Raw genomic sequence first — 13066 nt, 5'->3', positions numbered from 1 at the left:
CATTAAAGGATTAACGAAGGATTTTGCTGTTAATGGGGCACTATTTTGGGCAGAGGGGATAAGCAGCATGTACTAAAGAGCTGTATTCATGTGCAATTTTCAAGTTATTTATTATCAAATGCACAATAATTACATAACTAGTTATTGTCAATGAGAATCTTGCAAGCTTCCTTCAACAATGCAAATTAAATATGTATAAATTAGCATACTGAGGCTATTGAGGTTAGCTTACTGCAAAGCTCAATTTCTGTTGGACGAGACTTTATGCCACTATAAATATTTTTATTTCACTTTCACTATTTTTGTGAACGATTTACATACAAAACATAACCTCATAAGATACAACGTGAAGTAAACGTCAGATATAATCAATGAAATATTCTTCATAATGTATAGGATGGAAATGAAAGGCACAGGTACATGATTCATCTGGGTTCCTGCTCATGTTGGTGTGAAGGGAAATGAGCAAGTAGATATTCTGGCCAAACAAACACTCAGAATTAAGAATATTGAATTACAAATTCCATTAAGTAAAACTGAGGCTAAGCCATTCATCAAGACATTATGCACAAACAGTATGGCAGGAAACTGGAAGGCATCTGTACAATATACAAAAACATGTTGGAGCAGGGAGAAAGGTGGGCTGGAAAAGAAGGGGAGAAAATGTCATCACTCGACTGAGAATCGGACATACAGGTCTTAACCATACATTATATAGAATAGGTAAGCACCCAACTGGGAAAATGCACATATTGTAATCAACCAGAAACTGTCGAACATGTACTGATACACCGCAGGAATTACAGTATCCAGAGGAATCACCTTTTACAGTCACAAATATTGTAGGTCAACCCCTTGAGAAACTCTATGAAACAGCCTATCATAATAACATCTTAAGGCTGGCTAACAACATCGTCTCTGACCCCAGCCATGTTTTGAACAGTGAATATCAATTGTTACCATCAAATTGGAGATACAGGGTTCCACGATTTAATAAGGTTAGACTGAAGCACTCTTTTGTACATCAGTCAATCCTTAAACTAAATATGGAGCCTAATCCCAGATCAAATGTGCGTTAAAGGGCCCTGAATATCGTCTTCTGTGATTGTAATGTTTAAATGTTTGTATCCTTGTTTATTGTCTTTGTCCTTTCTGTGATGTTGCAAACGGAGCTGCTGTGATGCAAAACAAATTTCAGACCTGTCTGACAATAAAGTATTATCGTATTATCGTAAGGAAGGCAAAACATCAGGACTTTACATTGTCAGGTCTATTGGGGAATACAGCAGATAACATATACTGTGAAATTATTCAGTTTTTAAGAGAAACTGATTTAGTTAAACGAATCTAGAGTTTCCTCATTATTATTATTATTATTATTATTTTTTATTTTTTTTATTATTATTATTATTATTATTATTTTATTTTGTATTTATTTGTTTATTTTGTTTCTGCACAATCAACTGCTCCACACTCCAGTCCAGTAGGTGGCGGTAATGCACCTATAAGCTGGTTTGCCAATCGCTAATAAACCTTAAAGAAGAAGAAGAAGCAGAAACGTGGACAGCAGGGTGTGAGTTCGGCCAACAGAGGGCGTGTTTTCACGGTTCTTCTCCTCCGTGAACCGGAATGATATTATGGTTTCACCTTGGGGTGCATATCTCTGTGGACTGGAGAGGAGGCACATTTTTTAGCTAGAAATTTGACATTCAAATGAAAGATAAATGTCCCTGTAGTGCTGCAGCGCGTCTGACTGTCGGTCAAAACAGAGAGGAAACATGAAACAAGACGTCCGGATACTCCTGCTGGGGGAGCGTGAGTTATCCACACTGACAGCAGCTCAACACAAGCTAACAAACATTAGCTCACTGATGCTAACTCACAAACTTTAGCTGACTTTGCATTCATGGCGATAATGTCTTAAAATGCTTAATTCATGTATCTGCATTAATTGTGTCCTATCAGAAAAAAAAGTATAAAGGTTTTCTACGAAAGAATCACTTACCAAATTAATAATAATTTAGCTCAGAGTAACTTTGTTTTGAGTTGTGATTGTTAGCTAGTTAGCTTAGTTAACGCTAACTTAGCTAGCTGCCATACAGACGTTACTAACGTTAGTAACGTTGGTAACGTTGGTAACCTTAGTAACGTTACAGACGTTACTAACGTTAGTAACGTTGGTAACGTTGGTAACCTTAGTAACGTTGGTAACGTTGGTAACCTTAGTAACGGCTAACTGAGAGCCACGCTGCTCACTACATACACGTGTATTTTAATTATGTTAAAAGTTCTGTGGTAGTTTAGAGAGCATTGATTAGCTAAATGATAATATAAAGAGTAGTCAGATAACTTGCTATCACTTCATCACACATGTCTGAGTCTTTGAGTCTTGCTCTGGCAGCTCCTCTCATCCTCTTCATGTTGTCTCCTCCCAACAGCCAAAGTGGGGAAGACATCACTCATCATGTCTTTGGTTGGAGAGGAGTTCCCAGAAGAGGTAAGTGTCAGTACAACAAGCTGTATTCACCTTTGATGTGGACTTTCACGTCCATGTAGGCAAGGCAAGGCAGCTTTATTTGTAGAGCACATTTCAGCAACAGGGCAATTCAAAGTGCTTTACATAAACATTCAAGGACATTAAGACAAAGTGCAAAAGATCATTAAGACATAATTAAAACAGTTATAAAAACATTAAAACATTAAAACATTAGAAAATAAAAACAAGCTAAAAATAAAAGCTAGGATAGAAACTAAAATAGCGTAAAACACAAAAGAGTAAAAGCTGTAGTGCAGTATCAGATCATTATCTGGTTTAATGAAAGGCAGCCGCAAACAGGAAAGTTTTAAGCTTTGTTTTAAAAGAGCTCAGAGTTGAAGCGGTCCTGCAGTTTTCTGGGAGCTTGTTCCAGATATTTGGTGCATAAAAACTGAATGCTGCTTCTTCTGCATGTTTAGTTGTGACTCTGGGGACACTAAGCAGACCTGATCCAGATGACCTGAGAGGTCTGGATGGTTCATAACACAGCAGAAGATCGGAAATATATTTTGGCCCTAAACCATTTAGTGCTTTGTAAACCAGCAGCAGTATTTTGAAATCAATTCTCTGAGAGACAGGCAGCCAGTGTAGAGATTTCAGAACTGGACTGATGTGATCCACTTTCTTGGTCTTAGTGTAGCTGACCATCTGCGTCTTAAAGTCTGTGTTGACCACTGTTTGCTGAGTATGGCCACAGTTACTCTACAGTAGTCAGATAGTACTCAGCAAATTGGTTCATTTTTGTGCAGTAAAGAAAACAAATTGTAGCTTGGTGATGTTCACTGTGTGCAAGCTAATAAAAGTTTAATTTCCCTTTTTATTTAACCAGGTTAGTCCCATTGAGATCAAAGATCTCTTTTACTAGGGAGACCTGGTCAAGATAGCAGCAACACAGTTATAGTGAAAGTAACAGACAACACGTAAATTAACAACATTAAAACTTGCTCATACAAAACACTTGCACACAGACAACCTGGACTGCAGTGATTTCACCAGAGCCTTAAACTTATTCAAGGTAACTAAGTTTTGAAGTTGAAGATCAGATTGCAAATTATTCCAAGCAGTAGGTGCCGAAAACCTAAAAGCTTTCTTTCCCAATTCAGTTCGTAGTGTGGGAACAACAAATTGCAAAATGTCCATAGAACCCAGATTACGACTTCCAGTTTTCCTTTTTTAAAAGTGAAGACAAGTAAGAAGGAATTATTTCAAGAATGCTTTTGTAGATAAACACATACCAATGACTGAGGCGACGAGCACATAAGGATGACCAATTCACTTTAGAGAAGAGTACACAATGGTGAGTCAAAGAACGACAGTTTGTAATGAACCTCAGTGACCCGTGATACACGCTATCCAGCTTGCGAAGACAATGAGCAGAAGCATTCATATACAACACATCTCCATATATAATAACAGGCAAAAAGGTAGATTCCACCAGTTTCTGTTTCACACGAAAAGAAAAGCAAGACTTGTAATAAGAGCTTCAGCTTTTTAACAACATACTGAATGTGCTCCTTAAAAGACAAGTGGTCATCAATTAAGAATCCTAGATATTTAAAAGTAGATACCAACTCAATTTGTTGACCATTTCTCGTTACAATGTTCTCCGATAGTGCTGATCTTGCTGTTTTTGAAGTGGTAAAGAACATACATTTTGTTTTGTCTGCATTAAGAACAAGTTGCAGATGACAAAGCTGTTCTTGTACCCTATCAAAAGCATGTTGTACAGCTTACTTTGCATTATGTACAACTCTTTCTTCTACTTTTGCAAAAAAATACTTCCTACAGGATGAGATAGACAACTATAGTATATTACAACATAGTAATGTTTCTTTTAAGTGGAATTAGTTTCATACTGTCATTGTGGTTAGGCTGATCTACTGATTCCAATATATTCCTGTTAAAAAATCAAAATGGTCTCTCAGGAGTGTACAAATCATTAGAAAGGTTTAATTCAATGTAGGTTTTGGCTTGGGCTTTGTTTGACATGATGAAATCAGCCTGCTCTGCTTTGTACTATGTGACCGGTATTATTAGTTTCAGTAGAATGGCTGGCAAGTGTGTAAGATTGTAGGTACACAATCGTTTGATACTATTCAAAATGCCTTGGAGAAATGTTCTATTTCACACATATCGTATTAATGACTAATACATTGTGCACCACTGTTGACACATTTTCCTCCAAAAGTGTAAATTGCCCTAGCATTTCAGCTTATGGCTTAATTTTGTCATAACCGTTTCCATGCTTAATGCAAAATAGAAAAAGTGTGTTTTTGTCATGGGAGGCTGTAGCCTGATTTAAATGATGACCTCTGACCTCTAACAGGTTCCCCCCAGAGCTGAAGAGATCACCATCCCTGCTGATGTGACTCCAGAGAAGGTGCCCACACACATAGTGGACTACTCAGGTAACATGACCAGAAGGCTAACACATTAACCACCATTATTAAGTCCTCTGCTTGACTGGTCTCTCTGCTTGTTGACACCAGCACTATAACGATGTTGTAGTTTGGTCTGAATATCGTGACTTTGAGATTTGTTTATGTTTGTCCTCAACAGAAAAAGAGCAGACTGATGAAGTCCTTAAAAATGAAATTATCAAGGTAAGTAGTATACCATACAGAGCATCAGCCGTTTAAACATTTGAAATCAAAACCAGATGCACTTGAGAGGTAAATTGGGCTGGAACAATCTTGAGCAATGCTGAACCACCCATCCCTGATTAAGAATAGTAACTTCAATCCATATGAATAAATATAACTGTTTCTGAGGTTTGTCACAATTTTGTTTAGAACAAAGTGGTATTTCTAGGAGGCCTAGCACTTAGGCCAGCAACCTAAACATCCACATCTGTTTCATAGTTGTTTCTCTAGCTCCATGTGTTTTTCTACATAAACTCTCTTGCACTTTGCAGGGTCAGTCATTCTTCCATTCTTATTTCATTTTGTCATGTTCTGTTTGTTTTTTGTTTTTTTGCAGTATCATGAAATGAAGTGTTATTTCTATGGGATTTTAATAAAAAGGTATACAAGGTTGATTTAATTCTGTGGATTCTGTTTTTGGCACAAGTGCCCTCACAGCTGTTCTTTCTCCAACCCACACAGGCTAACGTGGTGTGTGTAGTGTATGATGTCACCAACGAGGACACGATAGACAAGGTAGTAACCATCTACTTGGTTTACATCATCTCATACTGTGCAAGCATTCCACATAATAATTACATTTACTTAATGCATTTCAAATACAAATTGCACTTGTTTCTACCGCTTATTTTTTTAGATCAAAACTAAATGGATACCTTTAGTTAACGGAGACGCAGAGAAAGGAAACAAGTATGTATCAGCTGTTGCCATTGAACTTTGCACTCCTCTCTACTATTTGCATGTAATGTTGGCTAATTTGGTAATCCAGGAATTTGTAGCTAACTAAATCGCCCAGAATAAGACCCAATAGCATCAGCAGCCCAAGATGTGGGGAGTGGGAGTGCACTCATGCAGTTCCCACTATTTAAATGTCATCTGACTTACAATATATCTTGTATTGCAGGAATACCTGTATTTACATAGTAAACCATGATAGTGTCGTATTGAGAGTTACCCTGTCTCCATATCTTATGTCAGAGTACCTATCATCCTTGTGGGAAACAAGTCTGATCTGCGCTGTGGGAGCTCAATGGAAACCATTCTTCCCATCATGAACCAGTTCTCTGAGATTGAGACATGCGTTGAGGTGAGACTGACCTCTCCGTCTGTACACACCTGCCAACCTTAGCATTGAGATACACACATGGTTGCCGGGTTTCACACAAACATTTACACACGCACTCTTTATCTTGCCTTTTTAGATTGCTTAGATAATTGTATCTGAAATAATCTCCCTGCTGTTTTTTCTCTTTCAAGTGTTCTGCAAAGAACTTGAAAAACATTTCAGAGCTGTTCTACTACGCACAGAAGGCAGTTCTTCACCCCACCGCCCCTCTTTATGACCCTGAGGACAAACAGGTCAGCCCTTTTTTGGAAATGTGATGCCAACTGTGGAGTCAGCGTGTCCGTCTCTCCCAGTCTTCTTATTTTCATATGTGCATGCAAATGCTTGGTTGAATAACGATAACATTTTTGTCCCTCCAATATCTGTCCCCAGCTGAAACCACTGTGTGTCCGAGCCCTTAGCAGAATATTCTACATTTCCGACCAGGACAATGACCGTATCCTCAGTGACGCTGAACTCAACTGCTTTCAGGTGCCATTTAAAATCACTTAACATTTATGTCTTGTCATTTATTATTTGAACCAAAGCTCTTTGTCGGCTATATATTAAAAAAAATCCATCCATCTTTTATGTGTAGAAATCGTGTTTTGGGAATCCTCTGGCACCTCAAGCCTTAGAAGATGTGAAGACAGTAGTTTGGAAGAACACCAGCGATGGAGTGCAGGACAACGGCCTGACACTAAATGGTAAAATCACTCATGAATGACAACTTTAAACGATGTTGTTGCAAGGCCGCGCTCAACTAATGGCCAAGCATTGTGTCTCTTCTTTTACAGGTTTCTTGTTCCTTAATACATTATTTATCCAGAGAGGCCGACATGAAACCACGTGGACTATCCTCAGGAAGTTTGGTTACCACGACAACCTTGAGCTGACTGATGATTACCTTTACCCTGAGTACGTCTAGTGACACTATTGTACTGTATCTGTCAACTCGGATGTACATTTTCATACTGCTGATAACTACAGTATTACAACAGGCTGTATTGCAGAATAAAGATCCTTTCACTGTATTCTACATAGTCATCTATCTCAGATTTGCTGTATTTCTCCTGTGTTTCTATTTATTGTGTTTGTACACACTAGTCAGCAATGCCCAGGTACCTAAATATCTATTTGTATTTCTGTTGTCAGATTACGAGTTCCTGTCGGCTGCACCACAGAGTTCAACCATTTAGGTCACCAGTTCCTCCAGCGGCTGTTTGACAAGTACGATGAAGTGAGTACCTTTGGTAACAATATCCCACTGGACAGTAAAGTGTGACAGTTAAAATGCTGTGGGAAATGTTATTGAAACATTATGTATTGAATATATTTGGGTGGAACATATTTCAATTGCTGTAAATTTCCAGTAGTGGCTCTCAGTTTTCTACATGTCACATTCAATAATGAAGGGTTTCCTTGTTTTGTGACCTGTTTCCCCTCTCAGGACAAAGACTCGTCCCTGTCATCGACAGAGCTGAGGAACCTGTTTTGCGTGTGTCCTTACATGCCATGGGGTGCAGAGGTCTACATGACTGTCCCAACCACAGACGAGGGCTACATCTCCAACCACGGCTACCTGTGTCAGTGGACGTACGTATCTCACTTGATTTGTGAATGACTTTAATGCGATTGCGTGCACTAGGTTTACACTTTTGTACACTCACAATCTAATTTGTGTTCTGCACAGTTCAAAGGTCACATATATGTCAATCCCTTCACATGCAGGCTCTCTGCGTACTTTGACATCCACCGTTGCCTGGAGCACCTAGGATACTTAGGCTACCCTATCCTCACTGAGCAGGAGTCACAGACCGCCGCAATCACAGGTGTGTGCATGTATGTGTATGTGTGTGTGATTGACTCTGTTCATTGTAGGCAATCCCAGTTGCATGTAAATTAGAAAAGGTTGAGACCATCTCCCTATGGAACATGGGAGTTACTGGGACATACTGCACATCCTCTTTGAAAACTTAAATCCCAGTCTCATATCTGAGCACTGTTCTGTAGGAGGATTACTAGTCTTAATCCTGTCCACTGCCACCTAATAGATTTACATACTTGTATTTGACCTTGAGATGGGAAGGAATAGTTGGGAGTTTGTAAATTGCATGTCGACACATTCACACATGAAAGCATGGTTTGATATATAGTGCACTCCCCACATATGACATACATTTTGTTCTTGTGTTTCTTGTGAGCATTAACTAAAAGACTGATGATTACTGATTAGTGATTGAGCTAATATGAGGAGTGTATAAGGTAGTAGTGTCTTTGTGTGTTAACTAGTGTCAGTCTGAGGCCGGTTTGTCGGGAAAGCTCGGACAAGATTGTAAAGTGTGATTTAATGTGTCTCACTGCTGCTAATCGCACACATTCTGTGTCCGTCTCAGAGGTGATCACCTCTAGGTGACCCTGCTTTAGATGTCAGAGAGGTCAAAAAGCCACAGAGATTAACACAGATCTTTTAACAAGGGGACTAGTTCCTGGTCGTAGCATGTGCTCAGTTACTGCGTTTTAAGGTGCTGAATCAACCTTTCATTAAGTAGTATCGATGTTAATTGTTGTTGTGCATTTATTTTTAGCCATGCTGGCAGTATCGCTCTAAGAAAGGCAATGCCAGTTGGTCGCTTTAATCGCCTGTCAGTTGGGTTATCAGTCAAATCCGTTGGTCCTGAGTGCAATATCTCAGCAACTGTTGGATGGATTGCTACAGCGTCTGGTGCAGACATTCATTGCCCCCTGGAGGACCGATCCTAAGGCTTTGTTGATTCCCTGATTTTTTTTCATCTAGTCCCACAACAGATGGGGTTGACAGAGTACAGTTTAGACTGATGAATAGTTGAGTCAAGTCTGACAGTATAGAGTGGTGAAGCGCCAGATATCCTAAAATGGTTACTTTGGAGATGTTGGCCTCCCACCTCAGGGCTATTAATAATATTGCCTGGAAACTGATAAGCTCACAAATGATGTCTGTTGTAGTGTGTAGAAACCTCCGTTGTTCTAACTTCGTCTAGCAAGTAGTGTAAATTGGAAAATCTGAAATTGAAAATCAAAGGCCATCTAAGCATTTCATGAGGTAAGGCAGAGGTTCAGCTGTGAATGTGTAGCTAAGCTAGTCAAAGTCTAAATGGCAGAATGGCAGCCCTGTGTGTTTGTGCATTGTGTTTATATTTTGTGTTTCTGCTTGTTTATGTGTGCAGTAACTCAGGAGAAAGAGGTGGACCTGGAGAAACGCCAGACACAGCGGTCAGTGTTCCTCTGCAAGGTGATCGGACCGCGAGGGACGGGCAAGACCGCCTTCCTCCAGGCCTTTGTGGGCCGCAACGTTGTGGTATGGTACCATCTGCTAGCCTATAGCTGAAACTATTAATTGTTGCGTTATTAAAATGTGATAAACTTCTTTTTTATGTGTTTCTCTTTGCCTTCCACAGAATAAAGGAAGTTCCAGCAGTGCCTTCTCCCCCTATGCCATAAACACTGTCCAAGTCAGCAACCAGGAGAAATACCTTATCGTAAGGAGCTCCCATCCTGATCTTAATGCTGACCCTTAACCTCTGACCCTGACTAATGCCTGACTCTTCTCCCCCGTGCAGCTCAATGAGGTGGATGTGGAGGTGGAGTTCCTGAAGGCATCAGACGCCTCCTGTGATGTTGCTTGTCTCATGTACGACGCCAGTGACCCACATTCCTTCGACTATTGTGCCAGTATATACAAGGTCAGTGACGGCAAACGCTACAGGAGCATTTAATGGATTCATTTATCTGTCAAAATAATTATAAAGGGATTAAAACAACCTTAAATATTCCTAAATGAAGTATTTATTCAGATCAAGGTATTGACAAGAGGAAACACCTTGATCATTTTGGCCTGTTATTCTGATTATTAGTGGGGAAAAAAGGCTCCAAATGGGTGTCTCCACCAATGAATAAACTAAATAATCAAGTACAAGTCACGATGAAAATGATTTAGACTTTTCTTTAGTTTGTTTACATTTATTATTCAGGTTTAATAAATGTACGTTCACCTCAATTTTATTATGACCAACTTGAAAATAAGATTCTCTCTCAACGTTTTCACTCTTTATCCCACTTCTTCCTTAGCAACATTACATGGAGAGCAACATCCCGTGTGTGTTGGTCGCCTCCAAGGTGGACCTTCCTGAGGTCAAGCAGTTCCACGGCATGACTCCAGCGGAGTTCTGTTATAAACACCAACTGCCTCCACCGCTGCCCTTCTCCAGCCTGTTCCTCGACTCCACCAGCAAGAACATCTACACCAGGCTGGCCTGGGCAGCAGTATACCCGTACGTTCTAGTTAGACCAACTACTGCTGTTATGTAAAATCAGCCATCACTGAAAACCTGTCAAATATAAAGATCAGTGACCGGAGAATAGGATGACCAGGTGTCCCACTTTACGAGGGACTGCACAGCATTTTTATCCCTTGGTGTTCGTCCCACATATTGAGACGATGTCCCACATTTTCATTGGCTCTAGTTTTCAAAAGTCCAACCACTGCAGGACAGATTTTTATAGAACTTTAGTTCTTTGCTCAACGTATTAGCTGTGTGTTGCTTTGTGTAACTGACCCTTAATGTTTGTTTTTTCCCTCCATTCTCCAGACACCTGAATGGTTCAGACATGAGCAACACATCCTTCTGGCTGAGAGTGGCGTTGGGCTCGGCCGTGGTTGCAGTTCTGGGCTTTGCTATCTACAGAGCCGTCGCCAGACTGAAATGATCAACAACCAGCTTCTTTTTTTTCCTTTTTCTTTTTCATCCTGACGCGCCATCAATCCATCCATCAAAACCAAACCTCAGAGACCAGATTCAGAGCCACCGCACCATTTTACTTTTCACCCCAAAAGGCTCCCAGGAAAACTCTTCACATCTCTGCCCTTCCTCACTTTGTCTTCTCCCTCTGATCGCAACAGTCCAAAGGCAATTGGAAGCTAGTGATCATATTATTCCCCACGCTGCTGTGCCCAGCTTTTTCTGCCTTACATCGTCCAACCAGGTTAAGTAGGAGTTAGCCTGTCAGCGCTCGGTGCATTGATACGCGAAGAACTGTCCACGTCCAAACAGGTGCTTTATCAAAGGGGGGACAGCTGCATCTAATCTATTGCCTTCCCCTCTATTAAGTGTTAATGGTGAGATTGGAGAGTTTTTATATACATGCAGTGTTTCCTAAGCATAATGGAAAAATACGCCAAATTGACTTGACTGGAACCAAAGGGCCGCACATGGAGCTTTTTTTAGCAGAGCAAACATCCCGATTGGCTGCGACTGAATGCTGGAACTCCCCAATGAACTCCCCTCTTCCGTCTGACCATACCACCACAGATATGAGATGTTTTCAATCTGATTTGCCAAATGACTCCAGCAGCAATGAGCAGTCATAGCATGCCCCTTAGGCACATCATTTTGCCTGAGAATGAATTATTATTTTAATGTTTTTTTTAGCAGCAAGGCCTCCACTGATCTGCTGTTGCAGGGAGAGATGCGCATGAAGAAGAATGGCGGTTTGTTTATGCATCTGCAAGAAGTCAGAAAAAAATCTCCAGTAAAAAGAGGCCAAGCAAAACCTTTTAGAAAACATCTGGTCAAATGAATCTCTGCTTCCACTCTTCTCTTCACATTGAAATGAAATTCACTGATTTTAATTGAGACTGAAATAAGTTGATGATCTGTGATTTTTTTTATTCTACACTGCTCAAAAAAATGAAGGGAACGCTTAAATCATACATCAGATCTTGATGAACTAATTATTCAAGTGTAAAATCTTTACTGACGTACATTGTATAGTTTGTTGAGAACAAGATGACGTAGCAACGGTCAACGGAAACCAAAATCATCAACCCATTGAGGGCTGGATTCAAAATCACACCGAAAATCAAAGTTAAAAAATTGAAATCACAGGCTGATCCAACTTGCGTGAATTTCATCAGAAACATGCACACCAGTAGCCTGCTGGAGGTCATTTTGTAGGGCTCTGGCAGTGCTCCTCCTGTTCCTCCTCGCACAAAGGAGCAGATACCGGTCCTGCTGCTGGGTGGATGCCCTTCTACGGCCCTGTCTAGCCCTCCTCGTGTACCGGCCGGTCTCTTGGTATCTCCTCCGTGCTCTTGAGACTGTGCTGGGAGACACAGCAAACCTTCTTGCGACCGTACGTATGGATGCACCATCCTGGAGGAGTTGGACTACTTGTGTTACCTGATTGGGCTGCAGGTACCGCCTCATGCTACAAGCAGTGACAAGCACACTAGCAGAACACAAAACTAGAGAAGAATCAGTCAGGAAGGATGAGGAGAGAGCAATTGTCTGTGGCCACCACATGCAAAACCATTCCCTTTTTTGAGGGTTGTCTTGCTGTTGCCTCTCCATTGCACCTGTTGTCACTTTCATTTGCACCAAAGCAGGTGAAAGTGATTCACAATCACTTGTGCTTCCTATATGGACAGATTGATATCCCTGAAGTTTCACTGACTTGGTGTTATACTGTGATGATTAAGTGTTCCCTTCATTTTTTTTGAGCAGTGTATTTAGGGTACATACACCTGACACTGTGCATACACCTTGTTACATAATCTGCCATTGCATTGTTTTCCAACATGAGTCAGTCATGTATGTTTTGTTGCTTAATTTCGCTGGGGACCTGCTGTTTCTGCAGAATACACTTCTGTGTGACTTTTAAAATATGGCTGTTTTTTCTTACTGAAATTGAACTGATTTAGATGCTTAATAAAAGACCAGACCAGACTAGACTGGGTGGGGAACT

General features: G+C 40.5%; 1 protein-coding gene across 1 annotated transcript; it reads left to right on the top strand.

The window, feature by feature from the left end:
- Positions 1-1513: 1513 nt before the first annotated feature.
- Positions 1514-13064, top strand: rhot2 (ras homolog family member T2). Its single transcript, XM_037755446.1, has 19 exons — positions 1514-1815; positions 2439-2497; positions 4863-4944; positions 5096-5139; positions 5641-5694; positions 5816-5868; positions 6157-6265; positions 6436-6537; positions 6677-6775; positions 6882-6990; positions 7081-7201; positions 7439-7523; positions 7734-7879; positions 8015-8115; positions 9490-9620; positions 9721-9801; positions 9883-10005; positions 10391-10593; positions 10912-13064. The coding sequence occupies exons 1-19, from the start codon at positions 1779-1781 to the stop codon at positions 11027-11029; spliced, it is 1857 nt and encodes a 618-aa protein (XP_037611374.1). The 5' UTR covers positions 1514-1778; the 3' UTR covers positions 11030-13064.
- The last annotated feature ends 2 nt before the right edge of the window (positions 13065-13066 follow it).

Source organism: Sebastes umbrosus, chromosome 20, assembly GCF_015220745.1.
Source record: "Sebastes umbrosus isolate fSebUmb1 chromosome 20, fSebUmb1.pri, whole genome shotgun sequence".
Classification (NCBI taxonomy): Eukaryota; Metazoa; Chordata; class Actinopteri; order Perciformes; family Sebastidae; genus Sebastes; species Sebastes umbrosus.
Note: the sequence above shows the minus strand (reverse complement) of the source record. Positions and strands in the feature narration are given on the sequence as shown.

Bases quoted from the DNA above. Each gene is read 5' to 3' on its own strand.
- rhot2 (XM_037755446.1), top strand. From the start codon at position 1,779: ATGAAACAAGACGTCCGGATACTCCTGCTGGGGGAGC. The intron at 5,140-5,640 runs GTAAGTAGTATA...CAACCCACACAG, and splicing joins TTAAAAATGAAATTATCAAG to GCTAACGTGGTGTGTGTAGT. The intron at 5,695-5,815 runs GTAGTAACCATC...TTATTTTTTTAG, and splicing joins ACGAGGACACGATAGACAAG to ATCAAAACTAAATGGATACC.